Here is a 16918-nt window from a genome sequence, read left to right on the forward strand (position 1 = left end):
GGCTATGAGAAGCAACTGTGCTTTTCTCACATGTCAGCTGTCTGAATCCCAATACATCCAGATAGCTTAGTGCAGACCTGCATATTGGCTTGACTGTAGAAAAATTAATTAACTAAACTGCTTTCAGGCTTCTCAATAAGTTATGAAAACTATTTTTATATATAAAAAACTTGCTCAAAAGACAATTGTAAGGCTTGTTAATTATCTCCTAGTATCTATTGTCTTGGCACTGAAATCAAATAAAATCTGTGGATTTTTGTTTTTAATCGCTGACTATATTGCCCACACTATACTTCAAACATTTAATTTAAAAGTGCAGCATCCTGCAATGTGTGATCAAACCTCACTTCCATTTTACTTGCAACATACAGCCTCCTTTATTAAGATAACAGTTCTTAATACTCAGGCACACTTTCAGCTATTGATCCTCAACATTCTGACTTGGAAACACTTGGAATTAAGATTTCAGCAAACTTCTGTGGTGCTCAGTTGGCTTAAATTCAAGAATGCAACATGTAAGTCCATCAGCTTGCTACCATTTCAGTGACTTGGAGAACATATATGTCATTAGAGGTTAAATTGGAAAAGTGATTGGAAAAGTCGTCATAAAGGTATAAAGGAGACTGGGAAGACAGAATTTATTGATGCCATCATGCTGCAGATATTTATTATAATGATCTTTGTTGTTACTCACTGTTGCAAAATAAACTTGTATAAATTGCTCATGAAAGATTACTACCTATGGAAGAACATATGTTCTGCCTTGTTTGCTTATCAGCTGCTTTCACTTGGTTTTCTGGAACATTTTAACAGGCTAGCAGTACATGGAAACGCTGTTTACCTTCCCGCTGTAGCGGTTTCTGTTTATCTACTTGCATTTTGATGTGCTTTCGAACTGCTAGGTTGGCAGGAGCTGGGACCAAGCAACGGGAGCTCACCCCGTCACAGGGATTCAAACCGCCGACCTTCTGATCAGCAAGCCCTAGGCTCATTGGTTTAACCACAGCGCCACCTGGGTCCCTAGCCTAGACCATATTGAATGGCAAAAAGACTTCTGAAATGTGAAAGCTTAAATTGCTGTTTAAGGAAATATATCCCATAGAAAACATTTAAGCACATCTAGGAGGTAGGAAAGTAACCCATCTAGAAGGAAAACTCAGATCCTAAATATCCACTGTATTGTGAGATATGTTCAGAAGAAGACTGAGGAGTAAACCCTACACAATTCCAGAGTGGAGGGCCTAAGACAGTTGGATTGTGCCTTGTATGCCTCCTTCCAGCAACTCCTGCAGCCAAGCTGATGCCAAATATATTGCTCTGTTTTCCATTGGAGCGCATTAACAAGGCCAAGAAGTGGGTCCTGTTGTCTGGGCAGCCCAGGACACTGCCCAGGCTTGAACCCCAGGGTGGTCATTTTGGCATGGCTAACACAGTGGTTTGACTTCACCCCCAGAGGCACACTCCATTGTCTCTCGAAACAGACAAGATTCCAACAGCATTTCCAGGCTTCTAATGTTTCATTTTGATGTAGTCTTGTGGCTTAGACTGAAAGAATGGTATTGTTTTCCTGTTGTTCCCACAACAAACTACAGTAACTCAGAAAGCTTGGTATAAGAGACTGGGACTGCCATTCTCTACCACCTACCTTGGAACAAGCCCAAGTTAATCAGATAAATATAAGATGAGCGACACGGCAAGCTGCACAAGAATGGAAACCAATCAGTGCCTAGTTTGTTCCTTTGGCCAGGTCACCAAACTAAGTTTAGTTCATGCATTTTTAATCTCTGAGAGCCAAGGAACAAGACCATTGCCAAGCAGAACACTGCAGAGGAGTGTTCCAACCACACAGTGCTTAGCTTGATGCCATGCATTCATCTCACACATTTTATTACTCTACAGGTGCATCTAAGGAAGCTGGTAATACTTGAAATATGTACATAAGACAAACAGTGTGTTATATTTATGTATCAGGATTTTTTTTATTTGGGTTACTTTTTCAGCATACAACCTAATGTTAGCTACAAAAGTTGTGAAATGGTAATACTACAAACTGAAAGGGGGGGAAACCACCCCACCAAGTTTTGATTTCTTCTTTTTCTTTTAAAAAAGTACATTTACAGCTTTCCCCATGACTAAGATAAACCACATTTTGATGGATTGTTTAATAAAACATAGCATACACTTAGAAAAAAAATAAATTATAAAAACATTAAAGAAACTAATACCATCAACAGCATGAAGAACCCTTCATTGTTCATTGTCAAGAGACAGAAATGAAATCTCTAGGCACAGTTTTAGGCATTATAGAGGACACAGAGGCAATAGGTTAGTGTGCACTGTTCTGTACAAAAATACAGTCTGAATAAATTACATTGCTAGTCATAAGATTAAACTTCACTTTATCAGTCAGTTCATTGCATGTTTAATAATATACAGTTTACATGCTAATCCATATATATATATCTATATATCTCTCACTTATATTTCAAACACATAGTTCTCTCTATATTTATGTCTTTAAAATTTACATGTTGAGCTTACAAAAGCTGAACGTAGTTGTGCAGGAAATCCAAGAGAGGTCCTAGATAGTTGTCAGCACCGGACAGAATACTTTAAGCTTTAAAAATACAAATATCTAGCCCTGGTTGCAGCTTTGTTATATATAGTTTTATGTGTGTGCACGCGCATCTGCAAGTGAAAACAATATATGTGTAGTGTGAGAATTCATCTTGTTAGTGACATAAAGCCAAATACAACTGAGTGCTAACAATTCAATACAATAATGATAATCATACATTAAAATGTGATCTTTTACAAATACAATCAAACACCAAAGTGTCTAATCCTGTAGACAGAAAAGGGTATTTCTGATGTGCATTATAATTCAGTACAGAAACCCTATGCAAGGTAGAACTGTCAATATTTCAAAGGTGTAAATGAAGCATTAAAATCTGCACTGAGGTAACAGGGACAACAGGGTGGGGCAAGATGAAATATTTTTCATTCCTTCAAAAAAAATTCCTGTATTTCTTATGGTAAAGACTCAAAAACATTGTACTTGTGCTATAGCTAATTGTTCTGATTGCTGTTACAAAAACACAGTAAAATTATGAACTGTATCCAATTAAGCCATACTCAGAGTAGACCCACAGAATTTAACACACCTAAAATAGTTTTGTCAATTAATTTCAAGGGGTCTTCTCTAACATTGAATGCAATGCTATACTGTAGTCCATTTTCTTTCAATGGAAGCTGGAGTATCTAGTCAAGAAGACCAAACTATTTCCCCACCGATCTAAACCATGGGCACAGTAACAAACCTGTATGTAATGTGCGGTAAATCAAATCACACAAACAGCAGGACTCTGTGGCACAAGTTGTCAAAGGAAGTTAAACCTATGGAATAGAGTCAGGCCTTCACTTCAGCTACAAGTTACCACTGTTTACAACTTGAAATAAAATGAAAGCCCCACACTGGCAACTACTTATAAAAAGATGAAACTGCCTTTTGTACGATCTTCTCTGGCGGCAGCTATCCAAACTCTTGCCCATGAATTTTTCTCAGCACTTCTAATGTTGTTGGACCACAACCCCAATGACCCCTGGCTGAAGCTGATCACATCTGAGGTCCCACAACATCCAGAAGGCCACAGGTTTCCCATCCCTGCTGTACATGAATGAACTGATGCCTTTCATCATACAAAGCATTGTCACTGGGCTCTAGTGCATATGGGAGTGTGCACAGAAATAGAAGTATCTTATATTATGGAAGAAAAAAATATGGCACCATCATTGAAAATGGTGGCCACAACTGGGCTTTCCAATGCCATAAGCTCGAAATTTTATATTATCGCATATATATTTACAACTCTGCAGAGCCAAACAATAGCCTAACATCCCAGTCCAGAATATAACAATAATATGCCACCATACTTGCTAAATTTGGCTTGTTTAAGCTTCAGTCACCTGTGAATGTACATTCCAGTCTCAGTTGCCCAAATCCTTTGCTACCTGTGCTGCACATTCAGTGATTCTCCTTTTCATTCTAAATACCCTCTATCCTTCTTGGATGAATTTATAGCTACATACAGATAATTTGTTTTGTTTTGTCTTATTGTGCTCCATCAGCTACCTATCACCATGGTTAGCATCTGTTGCAGGATGAAGGGTAAGAAGGAGCTGACTGCACTAATAATAAGTCGGTTCTGCCAGTGTATGTGTAGTGCAGCAGGGGTGGGGAAACCTGTGGCCATTCAGATGTTGCTGGACTACCAACTCCTGCCAGCATGGTCATGAATGGGGAGAGCTGTAGCCCAACAACATCTGAAAGGCTGTGGTTTTTCCAGGATCACCACAGATGCACTCTTGTTGCTGAATGTGCAGGTTCTTACCGCTCCCTCTGCATCATGCACAAACCTATGTTTGCACACAGATCAGAGTACAGTTTATTTTTTATAAAACAATATTGCATTTTTAATAATGGCATGGGTAAACATATTTATCATGGTTTTATGATTTATAAAACACACCTTTAATCTCTCTCTGATTTGCTGTAATTAAAATTACTTCTGAGGTCTTAACATTAAAGAACTATAGTTCTATAGTTTTGAGGACTGTGCTCTTAAAGAAAATCCATGCTAGGATATATCTTAATTTCCATTTAACAAAAATAATTGTTTCTAAATATGTATCTTAGAATTGTATACAGTGTATAAAAATATTTTCAGAATTGAAAATACCTAATAAGCTGATTGTAAACAAAAATAAATGTTACGTTGTGATTTAAATTTTCTACCCCAGATATTAATCTTGGGTCTTAAATACTTTATATATATTTTTTGCAAAATTTAAGTAAGAAATAACTTAAACAAGCTGAGATCAATGCAAATAATTGTCAGCCAATCCATTACATTTTGAGGAGAAAATAGTGATACTGATACTATACTGTTAAATTAGAATTTTTGTAACAGCTAGTCTCTTACAGAAAAGATATGTTCACTGGATTACTTTAAAAAATAAAATATAAGTGAAACAGCAATCTCCCACATTAGTATATTTTTCTTCTTCAGGAATTTTTAGTTGTGTCATAGAAAGCATTATTTATTTTAATGATTTCATTTACCAATAAAACTCTGTAATAACTTCCCTCCATTGGGATCCACCTATCAGTATATGTTTTTTGAGCCAATCACTACCATTTGGAAATTAGATATTTTTCTTCTACTCCATCTTAATATCATATTAATATCTATAGAAACTTTCATTTTAAAACAATATTACATTGGCCTTTTTATATACATAACTATCTCATTATCATAGTGCCTCTGCCAAATAGACATCATGGCTGCATTTGGATATAATGATTAACCATGGTTTATCATTCCTTCCAGTAGCACCTTAGAGACCAACTAAGTTTGTCATTGGTATGAGCTTTCATGTGCATGCACACTTCTTCAGATACCAATTTCGTGCAGGCACACGAACGCTTGTACCAATGACAAACTTAGTTGGTCTCTAAGGTGCCATTGGAATGAATTTTTTATTATTATTTTGTTTTGACTGTGTCAGACCAACACGGCTACCTACCTGTAACTAGAACCATGGTTTATCATGATGTGAAAAAGCCAAAGTGAAGCCCTCTTCTCTGGTGAAGCTGTGATATCAGATTAACTGATATTTTGATTAACTGCACTTTAGTGTTATGTCTAACCCTAAAATGTGGAACCAGCTTCATCCACGGTTTGCAGATGGCTTGTTTTGAGCAAAACATTATTAGGATTAACTACATTTTGTTAGGGGACCCAGGTGGCGCTGTGGGTTAAACCACAGAGCCTAGGGCTTGCTGATCAGAAGGTCAGCAGTTCGAATTCCTGTGACGGGGTGAGCTCCCGTTGCTCGGTCCCAGCTCCTGCCAACCTAGCAGTTCGAAAGCACGTCAAAATGCAAGTAGATAAATAGGAACTGCTACAGCAGGAAGGTAAACGGCATTTCCGTGTGCTGCTCTGGTTTGCCAGAAGTGGCTTTGTCATGCTGGCCACATGACCTGGAAGCTATACGCTGGCTCCCTCGGCCAATAATGCGAGATGAGCGCGCAACCCCAGAGTCGGTCACGACTGGACCCAATGGTCAGGGGTCCCTTTACCTTTACATTTTACATTTTGTTGGGTTTTAACAAGACAACAAGCCTTAGTTAATAAAAAGCCATATGAAAATATTTTAAACCAGAAGAGGAGAGGGCATGCCCCCCCCACAAGCCTGAGGGTTGCCTACGCTCATTCCTGTTATAATAAACCATGGGTAGAATTCCATGTAGTGTTAAGGAGATTGTTCCATCAGTGCAAACATTTCTGCTTTCCTGATAGGACAATCACCCATCACGTGCTGTTCTGGGGGTTCTCCCAACTCTCCATAATAGATTTGAAGGAGGGACTGGAGAACGGGGAAAGTCTTGTTGCATTAGCAAGAGTCCTTGTGCTGGTTTCTGCTAACAGAACAGGTAGTTGAATCCAGCTTCATCATCTAAATGAAGCCAACGCCATGTTTTCTAACTTTGCAAGCACTTGGTTCACCCTATTCTAATCTGGCACATCAAGCTTTAAATCAAGCATTCTGAGAAGAAATTCATATGGGAAAGGATTCATTAAAATATTTTGAAGACTGCTCAATATTCAGAAACAGTTCTTGAAAATCTACAGTAGATTCATTTCAAACCTTTACTGTTTCAGCCCACTGTTAAGAATAGGTTGAGCTGATCTATGTTCTCTCTTGATAGTAACACCAATAAACGCCTTCTATAAAAATATTTGTTCCTTATGGAAACCTTACTGCAGTGTTTGGAAATCAAAAGATGCTCAGAACTAGCACATCTCATGCATGTATTCTCTTCTTTTTATTCTCTCACGGAAGTCAACAGATTCAGTGTCCTTCTCTGCTTACACTTGGTTACAGCCGAGACACAAAGTCCAACCACATAATTAGAAGAATGCGCTCCAAGTTTTGACTTCCTGATATACCACCGCTGGCAGGAAAATGTGGATTGCCAAATGTACAAACTTGTGTTGTCAGGAAATAGCTGATTAATATGTACTTTCAACTATGTTCGCTTTTCTCAGCATCCCATCATTTAGAAGTTTGTTTCAGCAAAAGTCCCAATGCACCAATACAACATAGTGGTGTAATTTGAATTTGAATCATGTATAATACAAAGGAGCTTCTACTTAGGCCAGCTACTCCCTTGCAGGTTACAGCAAATGCAGGTGCCATATTTTCATTCCAGCTTGTTTCTCATGACGACTGCTGCCACCTCCGTCCTCAAGTGGTACTGATCTTTGCTTACCAAAGGTAATGTATCAGCAGCTTATAGCATTTGCCAATGTACTGATGAACAAGTGTAATTGTTGCCATTCTTTTAAAGGGGTGTTAAAAAGTTAATTGCAAGAGTTGTAGCCCAAAGTAAAGGCTGATAAATCAACAGGGCAGACTCCTGGACAATCTACAAAAGTTCTAAAAACACAGAGTTAGAAAAAACAGAACAATCCTTGTGTTATTTCTTCTGCTGCTGCTGCTTTTTAAAGTAGCCCCCTTTAATAGTAGTCTTCATAGTTCTTAGGGTTTAAGCAATACAGTATGGCACCCCCAAATGAAAATATAGTTGCACCCCAAGCTAGTCCATAGCCCCAGTTGAACTCATGGTATATTCTCAAATTGACCGTTTCGATGAACTTGATTGGATAAAGGACGAGACTGCACACCTGAAGAACCACTGGGGGGGAAAGAAAAGGGAGGAAAAGTCAAATACAAGGCTTCATACATTTTCTTAGAATAAAAAAAATGCTAAATCACTAATCCTTTGGTGGAGTTTTTGGTGTACGCTAGGAGCATACTACCTACAGGCAACCCCCCCCCCCTAACACTCATTTGGCTCATGTGCAACCATGAATATGTGTCTGGCAGGAAATAAATAAATACCAGTAATTCAATTCAAACCTGGAAATGGCTGGAGAGAGTTAGAGTTAGAGAGTTCTCGTGGCTCATGAGAAGACTCTCCCTGGAGCCAGAAGAGGATGTCAGTAAGGGTGGATGAAGCCCTGAAGAGACCAGATGCACAGCAGGGTTTTCTTTAGGCCGCTCAGTCTCCCTGCCTAACAGCTGGTGTGTGCGGTAAAACAGCAGCAAGAGTAGCTGCTGCTGCTGCTGCTGCTTTTCCACTCATCCTCCAGCCTTCAGCCAGGCCCAGAGCTTCAATTCTGCTTGGTCTGGATTGGAGAGAGAGGGTGTTTAAAGGGGACTCCCCACTTCACATGATTTCACTTATGCGATCAGGCTTCCAGAACGGAACCCCCACGTTAAGTGGAGAGTCACCTGCATTTAGAAATGCAATCTTGATTTCCTACCTGGACTGTACCATTTTCAAAGTGCAATTTTGATATGAGAACAATCTTGGCATGAAACTAAAACAACAACGACACATTTCTGAGAAATAGAAAGGATCAGAACTCTGTCAGTAGCATACTCCTGATTTTGGGCAACTGTATGGTTCCAGTACTTTGAATTGGCAGCCGGTGCAGTCAGACCAGGGTTGGTGTTATGTGCTCAAACTGCCTTGCCCTGGTGAGCAACCTGGTCACTGAATTCTCCACCAGCTGAAGTTTCTGAACCATCTTCAGAGGCAGCACCACATATAATGCAGTGCTGTAATCTAACCTGGAGGATAGACAACAGAAGTTAGGCTATCCCTGTCCAGACGGGGCGTAGCTGGGCCACCAGCAGATGGAAGGCACTCTGTGCCAATCTGTGACTTCACTGGCTCCCAACCTTGACAAGGTGGGATTCTTTAGTCATTTGTTTGCTTTATTAAGAATGTTTATACCCTGTCTTTCCTCAACAAGCTCAAGGAGGCTAACAACGTAAGCTGCAACTGTAACTTAGTTTTGCAAACTGTTGTTAAACAGCAATGAACACTGTAAAACAACAGGAGGAAGAAGATGAAATAAATAGCCATAGAACTAGTATCCTGACAGCAATTAAAAAGTACTGGAAAAAGAAAAGAACTGATTATGGCTCCCAAATCTTCCCTTAAGTGTTATGTATATGAGGAGAGAAAACATTCAGATATGGTTTCCTTCATCTTCCAGGTGAACTGATATGATCCAGTAAGCATTGTAGCTGCTGGTTTTTCCAAACCTGAATTTAGCTTCCAATTTATGGGCATAATGCTGTTGGAAATTCTCTGAAACAAGTCCTGTTGAAATGACAGAAGTAGCACAAAAGCACAGTGGCAGCCATTTCAATTCACATAAAACCGCATTTGTTTCAATAAACCTTGCACAGCATCCCTGGTGGAATGTGCAGGCCATGTAAAATATATTTAATCTAAAATTTATTGAGTCCATGCTCTGGTAACCTTCAGATTAGACTACTGCAACGTACTATATTTAGCCCACAGAGAATATGGCAATCTAAATATAATCCTATGTATATAGACATATATTTCTGGTACAGGGCAATGGCCTGATATTTCAGGGTTCTGAAGAATAAGCCATATCAATTATCCTTTTCCCTTTTCTGCAGATAACAGAAGAACACAGGTGACTAAGCTAATGGCTTCTATAAATAGATCATAAAAGAGTGGGAAAAATAAAGTAGGGGATGATGAAGATAGATAATTTAGGAAAGCTCATTTATAATTATATGACTCAATGTAATAAAGAATATCATTTATCAGCTAATTACAACAGAATTCATTTGGAATTGCACATTTAAAATACATATAACCTACAATTAATACCTTACATTCCTGACATAGCCATATTCCTACCTTCCACACAGTGCAATAAAGCTTCCTAATAATTTGTAACATTCAAATATTTGTTTTGAACAGTAAGTACCCAGTAAGAAATAGCCTTGACGTCACTGATTATTACCAAAGCAAAGTTGTGCGGTCGAAATTTTATCAGGTCTATGTAACTGTCTGAAAGACAAAAGTTAAACAAAGTCTATGTACCTGCACAAGTAGCAATGAGATGCCATAAGCAGAGCATTGGTTCTGGATGTGGATGACAAATGTCAGCTGACATGACTATGGTTACAATTATGAATTAGATCCTATGGCAAGGGTAACAGGTACAACTAGGTAGCTAATAAGAAGTATGCATTAGATTATACCAGGAAGCCCTCTTTAACCCTGTAATGCAGAGGTGGCAGGGGCTTGGGAAGGGGGTGCAAGGAGTGTGGTCCGCCCTGGATGTCACCACTGAGGGGGGGGGGTGACAAAATGCTGGGCAGCACTCACTGCAGGGCCTGCAGCATGCCCGAGCCACACATCTCTCCTGGGAGAGATATGGTGGCTTGGGCGCGCGCAGGTTCCACACTGCCCAAACGGTCCGCCCGCTGTCTCCCCCCACCAGGCAGCTGAGTGGAAGGAGGCAGGCAGACTTCAGAGGCCCCGCGGTGCGCCCCACCCCTATGGGCGGCTCGCCCCGCTCTCTGCCTCTGAGGGGTGGGGGATCTCTTTGGCTCCACAGGCCAGATCCTTATCAGGTTTGGCCTCACAGGTCAAATTCAATAGATGGGCAGGGCTGCCCACCTGTCAAAATCCCTTGGATGGCTTTGCAAATCTCCCTACCTCCCCTTTAACCCCTGACATTAGAGAGTTCAAAGAGAGAGTGGATTTGTGCAGGATTTAAGACAACCCCTGTGCTCCTGTATGAATATCTCAGGACTTTTTTCTTTTCTTTTTCTTTTTGCAAAGAAGGAGCCACCCTCCTCCTTTAAACATTGGAGCAAATTGCCTCTCCCCCTCCTCGCAACATCCGTCCCACAGAATCCATGCCCGCTTTATCCTTTCTCTTCTTGGCTTGTAACAGATAGCCATGAAAGGTTAGCAGCCTTGGTCTGGATTTGGACCCCTGTTGACTTGAAAGGAACAGTGGAATAGTCCCTGTCTTTGGATCCTGCAGCTCTTGCCAATTATAGGCAGGCATACAATACTTGATACTTGAGTGGGTGGTTGCTGAACAACTGCAGAGTTCTTGCAAAGGCAGAATGGGTATTAAGTGGCACCTGTAGTAGTGCCAATTCTGCTGATCGAAACAGTCAAGATAACTGTGAGCTGAGAGTTTGTTGGACCCTGGGGTGAGAACCTGGAGGCTGAGTGTGTGTGTGTGTGTGTGTGTGTGTGTGTGAGTAGCAAAATGAATTGATACTGTGTATATATATTAGTAACTTTTTAATAATGTAACACCTTTATTTTAAAACATTTTCTTTGAGTTGTCAGTTGCTGCTTTTTTGTATGCTGCATATATATAGCCAAAGTAAACAATTATATATAATTGTTATAGTACTTAATATATAATCAATCAATCAATAATCAAAACTTGGTTCAATTGGTATAGAATGCCTATTGTTAGGCACAGGCTGGTGCGATTGTTTTACACATCATTTGACACATCTTCATGAATCACCAGTTAGTTTCTGGACTCAACTCAAGCCACTGGTTTAAATGATCTGAGCACTGGCTATCCCAGCAAATGCCTTCTTTCATGTCTATCCCAGCAAATGCCTTCTTTCATGTCATTCCAAACAAATTTTGACTGCCTTGCCCCATAATTCCCAAACAAACACCAAGATCTTCTAATGAGTCCATTAGAATCTGCTATAGATCTGCTATATGATCCATACTTGGGCAACTAAAGCAGGACTCTGTAGTGGAGAAATGTCCTTTGTCAGTTGTCTTTCATTGTATCCTTTTTTGGAACATCTTCACTCCACCAAATTGTTAATTTATGTGTATGTTCTTTTGCTGTTTTATTTGAGTGTGGTTTAAGTTTTATAGCATGTTTAAAGTGCTATTTCGATTGTATGGGGATCTTGTGTTCTCAAATGTGCTGTACTGGCATGCTGGGGGCAGAGAGAAGTTGGCATTGCAACAATAGGAGCACAAACATTTCTTATTGCCAAGCAGAACCTTATTTCCCCCTGCCTTCTGCTGCCCTAGGGGTTCTCCCAACCCCCCCAGAGCTGATGGGGAGCAGGGAGTTTGGGGGTGAGAGGAGGAAGCCCTGGTGCATAAGTGGGACTCCTTGTGCTGGCTATTGCAAGCACAGCTAATCAGTTGAATCTGGCCCATGTGTTTTAAATTGAATATAATTTGTTCATCTAGGCTGAGATCTAGTGGCTTCCATATTGTTGTGGAATTACACAGAAGGCAACAACTAGAAGTGGCTAGGAAAAAAAATAGAAAAAGGAAGCCTAGAAGACATATTTTTTTTAAAAAAAAAATAAGCAATTTAAAACTCATTTTAGTAAACCATTCTGTTGCCAGCACTGCATCAATTATGCTAGATAAAAACAATATATTTCATGAATCTATTTTGCAAATTTATTTGACAACTAATTGAGATATAGAATTCTGGTAGCCTAAACTCAGGTGCCCTCTGCTAAACTACAGTGGTTTAACTAAAATAATAGAAACAGCAGGGGGCAGTAGGATACTTCCCCTTATCACTATTTCAATTCTTGAAATACTAAGGACCTATCTTTCCACCTCCTTGTAAATGGATTTTTAAAATCCATCTAGCAGAGAAGATGGCCTTGTCATTCTCTCCATTATGGGATATCATACAGGCTTACTGTTTCAGTTCCAGCACAGATATGATTGACAGAATGGAGGGGTGCTGTGCCTGGAAAACTTCAGGGAGAAAAAACTGTACTGGCTAACCCAAAGGACACTGAAGTGCATACCAAGTGGTGATTTCAATGCAGATAGTATGCACTGCATTATGCTTTGGGCTGATCTGTTTATGTGGGTCTATCTTAAAAGTATTTCCAAGCACAAATTCTTTCCTTTGAAGCTTTGCAAAATAAAATAAAGGCTTTACAATGTGATGGCTGTTACAAAAAGTAAATCTGACACAATGAAATTGATTCTTCCTGTGAAGCATGGGGAAGATATAAACACCTTTCAGTTTAATCCTATTTATTTTCATACAGATGGTTTTGAGACTAAGTACTTAAGGGACTTTTACAATCAAATATTTGAAAAGAATAGCATTAAGCTGAAAGAAAGAAAGAAAGAAAGAAAGAAAGAAAGAAAGAAAGAAAGAAAGAAAGAAAGAAAGAAAGAAAACCATCAACACCATCAAAAGTTGCTGCATACAGGCTGTAACTTTTTCATTAAACATAGTGGGATTTATTATCACTTAAACATACATAATTTGCACTGTTAATAGCTCTGTCCTTACAAAGGCCTGGAATGTGGACAGTGATGATTACTACCAATAGACTTCTTGTAAGAGTAGTGCACCTCTGTCATATAACAGCACATAGAGTTCATTTGCTCAAGTAGCTGGACTGTGGGTTGTTGAACAGTTGACAGTTCAATACAATCCTGTTCATGGATTCTTCATACTGTAGATTATTGTTATTAATAATTTCCCCCTGACCAGGACTCAAGGTGGCTTACAGATAAAATAGAAAAAGTAAAAACAGAAAAGATAGTAATTTAAAAAGCAGTTGAACACTAATAGAATTAAAACAATAAAAAAGATATATTTTAAAATACAGGTAATAATAAGGGGGTAAAGGCCCAGAGTGGCTGGGGAAACCCAGCCAGATGGGCAGGGTACAAATATTATTATTATTATTATTATTATTATTATTATTATTATTATTCAGTAGAGAGAGCCTACGATGAATTGCAGCGCAAACATGGGGAATGAGCAGTCGTCTCCATATTCAAAAGTACTGTAAATAAGTGCAGCTATGATTACAAATCTCCACATGTTCAACTTGGTTTGCGACAGATTTTCACCACAAAGGTATGTACCCAACTGAATGGAAGAATTTGATAAGAATGAACTGACACTCTGATAATAATCCTTAAATCACGTCAATCTCCGACTATTTTTACATATCAGGGAATGGAACAATTTGAAAAAGCCCAGTCTATGTAAAGAACCCCCAGATCACTTGATATTCTTGAATTTTCAAATGAGAAATAAGGGATCGTTTTAAAAAATAGCATGATAGCGCTCCAGAATGCAAGACAGGTTGAGTTAAGGAATCAATTACTGCACATGAATGCCGAGCTGTGAATGACTTGGCCATGGGTGCTAGAGATTCCTTGTCATGTAAGCAAAGGTTGATCATGCTGTATAATCAAGAACTTCTGAAATATCCTTGGGCAATGATCTGATTATTGGCTTTCAAGGCACAATGAGTCACTCTTTTCTGCACAAACGTAAAACTACAGCTAGGAAATTCTAGCATGCTCCAGAGAACCAATCTGTTTGATTTACCTGCTGCAAACAGCATGACAGCAACTGGTCTGTAGAACCGCCTCCGGGATCCCACACAGATAGAAATTAATCCAACCAAGAAAGCTATAAGAATTATGGCGGCACCACCCAAGAGCATAGAAAGTGTAGCGATCTGCCAGTCTGCAGAGAGAAAGAAACACAAATAATTGAAACTAGATAGTAACTCATATAAAAAGGATGTCTATGTAAAATGCAAAGACAAACCAAGACTCCAGTAAACACAAAAAGGTTTTATTCATAACAGAAAATACAATTTCATTCAGACTTTTAAAAATAGATTTTCGGGACAGTACTCTTAGTCAGATTTAAGATGCTGTCTGTTTGTATTCTATTTTAGGTACTAAAGGAAAAACTGCAAGATTCTGTGCAATGCAGATATCGGGTGCTTATAATATTGACCATTTATCTCTTCACCCCTTTCCTATAGTAGTTAATGGGATTCCCCTTAACTTGCAGCACAGTCGTATGCATATTTTCTCCCAGGGAAGTGTGATAGAACTGTAGTTTTAGTTATAAAAGGTTTACAATAGTGAGGAGCTCAATAAAACTTGGTATGACTAAATTAGAATGGAAAAACTCATAGTAAAATCATCAGAGGGCTATTTGCAAATTAACACACTCAGGAGCACCAGCTTGGCCTTGTGACCATGGGTGCCCAGGGCTGTGGGTGCCATGCAGCATGCATGGCCCTGACACCAAATCTTTTGTGTGCCTGGCTCCTGTGGAATTTTGTGGGTGCCTGGGCACCCAGGGCCCCAGGGAGCTGGCGCCTATGAACACACTTGAATTTCAACAGTTAGTTAGCTAGAGCTATTAATGGCTCAATAATCCTAAGGTGCATTTGAATGATGGGTGAAACACGAATACACCAAAACAAATGATACTTCTGATTCAAAACAATTCTATTGTTTCAGAGAAACCTGTCCAGGCTACAATTTATATTTATTTTGAAGATTTATAGCCTGTTATTCATTGGTACAAATACAGGGCAGGATACAACTTAAAAAAACACAAGCAAGCAAAGTTCAAGTCAGCTAAACAGAGGAGAAGGCTAAAACGGATACTCATTAAAAACCTAAAAACAGGAACTACTCCACTTGGCAACAAAATGGCAACCATGTCAGAAGACGTGCAAGCAGAGGGCATCCCACAGAGAAGAATCCATCTTGTTTCACCACCAAATGAGTCTCTAACAGTGGAATGCAAAGAAGAGCCCCGACGGCTAATCTTAAAACAGGTATTCAGAACACAGTTCAACAGTGTGTGGAGGCTATTTATAATATAAAATCTAATTAGTCAGCTATTTTGCAAGAAAATAGGAGCACAGGGGAACTGAATCCATTCTTACAGGCCCCACAGTTGGATCCTGGTGGTGGGAAGGGCTGTAGCTCAGTGGCAGAGCACATGCTTTCCATGCAAAAGCTCCCACATTCTCCAGGTCAAGATGGAAAAGTCCCTTGTTTGAACTCTTGGAGATCTACAGCCGTCAGAACTCTTGGAGATCTGTCAGCAGTAACAATACTGCACTAGATAGGTCAATGATCTTACTCAGGTGAGATTCTTGTACTAGAGGCTGAACTAAATGGCCCTCAGGATTCCTTCTAACTTCATGATTCTATGCAAACACACACACACACACACACAGAGAGAGAGAGAGAGAGAGAGAGAGAGAGAGAGAGAGAGAGAGAGAGAGAGAGAGAGAGAGAGAGATGGCTGCCTCCATATGTACATTGGGGGCAGTCATCTTTTTCTCTTGTTAACTACCCAGGAAGGGGTACTCTGTCATACCACACTACGTCTTCCAGTAGCTTTTTAGTGAAATGTGTTCAATGAGTGCAGGAAGACCACTTTCTAAATGGTTTTCAAAATAAATAAAGAAAAGTCAGGGAAGTCCTCAGACCACCTTGGACATGCTTTATACAGTAATTTTATTTCATTCTTTAAGTGTGGGGGGTTTTCTTCCTAAGTTGACTTAGGAAGGGACACCACTGGCTTCTTTGCCTCACACAGAAAAATGTATTTGGTGAGCCTGGGTAATAACAATAATTTGCAAGAAATTAGACTGCAGGATTTTGTGCTTTTTGTAGACAAAAGTTTTTTATATATATAACTTTGGGAACTTAGTTTGCATGGTCTCCAATCCCACAGTTGTATTAATTTTAAAACAGGACTTCTCGGCAAAAGAAATAGGGCATTATGTTATATAATTGATGGCACAAAATCAGGTTAAACACAATACACCAAATAATCTTGGGCTGAGATTTTCAAAGTCAGTTTAATGAGTGTGGTGAATTAAAATCCCCTAGCTAATTTAGAATTTCTTAATGCAAGAGTTCTAAAGGCTCTTCAAGCTAATGAAATGTAGCAAGAGCTTAGGCAAGGGTAGAGCTGCTCTCAAATTCAAGAGCAAATTCTGTCACACATGTGTATAATATTTATTTTACTTTAGAAAGAGAACGCCAGGTAGTTGAATGTTTTATGCAACCTTCCCCCCCCCCAACCAAAACACTCAACACACCAGAACAGAACAGTACTGTACTGTTAAACGGAGAGATGTAAGTAATTGAAGGCTTATGAGAGAATTCAACAAAAGCTTTCTT

At 39.4% G+C, this 16918-nt stretch overlaps 1 protein-coding gene across 2 annotated transcripts in view; it reads right to left on the reverse strand.

Moving 5' to 3' along the window:
• Positions 1 to 1954: 1954 nt before the first annotated feature.
• The window catches only part of TMEM47 (transmembrane protein 47), a 30855-nt gene continuing 15891 nt past the window's right edge, over positions 1955 to 16918 (reverse strand). The window contains exons 2-3 of one of the 2 annotated variants that reach the window (XM_035116568.3): positions 14298 to 14438; positions 1955 to 7762 (exon numbers count right to left, since the gene is read on the reverse strand). In XM_035116568.3, coding sequence (XP_034972459.1) covers positions 7584 to 7762; positions 14298 to 14438 — 320 coding nt within the window. In that variant the 3' untranslated portion in view covers positions 1955 to 7583. Of the gene's footprint in view, positions 7763 to 9827; positions 9971 to 14297; positions 14439 to 16918 lie in introns of those variants that run through there. The other variant, XM_088667795.1, reaches the window with a different exon arrangement.

This window comes from Zootoca vivipara, chromosome 4 (assembly GCF_965207765.1).
Source record: "Zootoca vivipara chromosome 4, rZooViv2.hap1.1, whole genome shotgun sequence".
Classification (NCBI taxonomy): domain Eukaryota; kingdom Metazoa; phylum Chordata; class Lepidosauria; order Squamata; family Lacertidae; genus Zootoca; species Zootoca vivipara.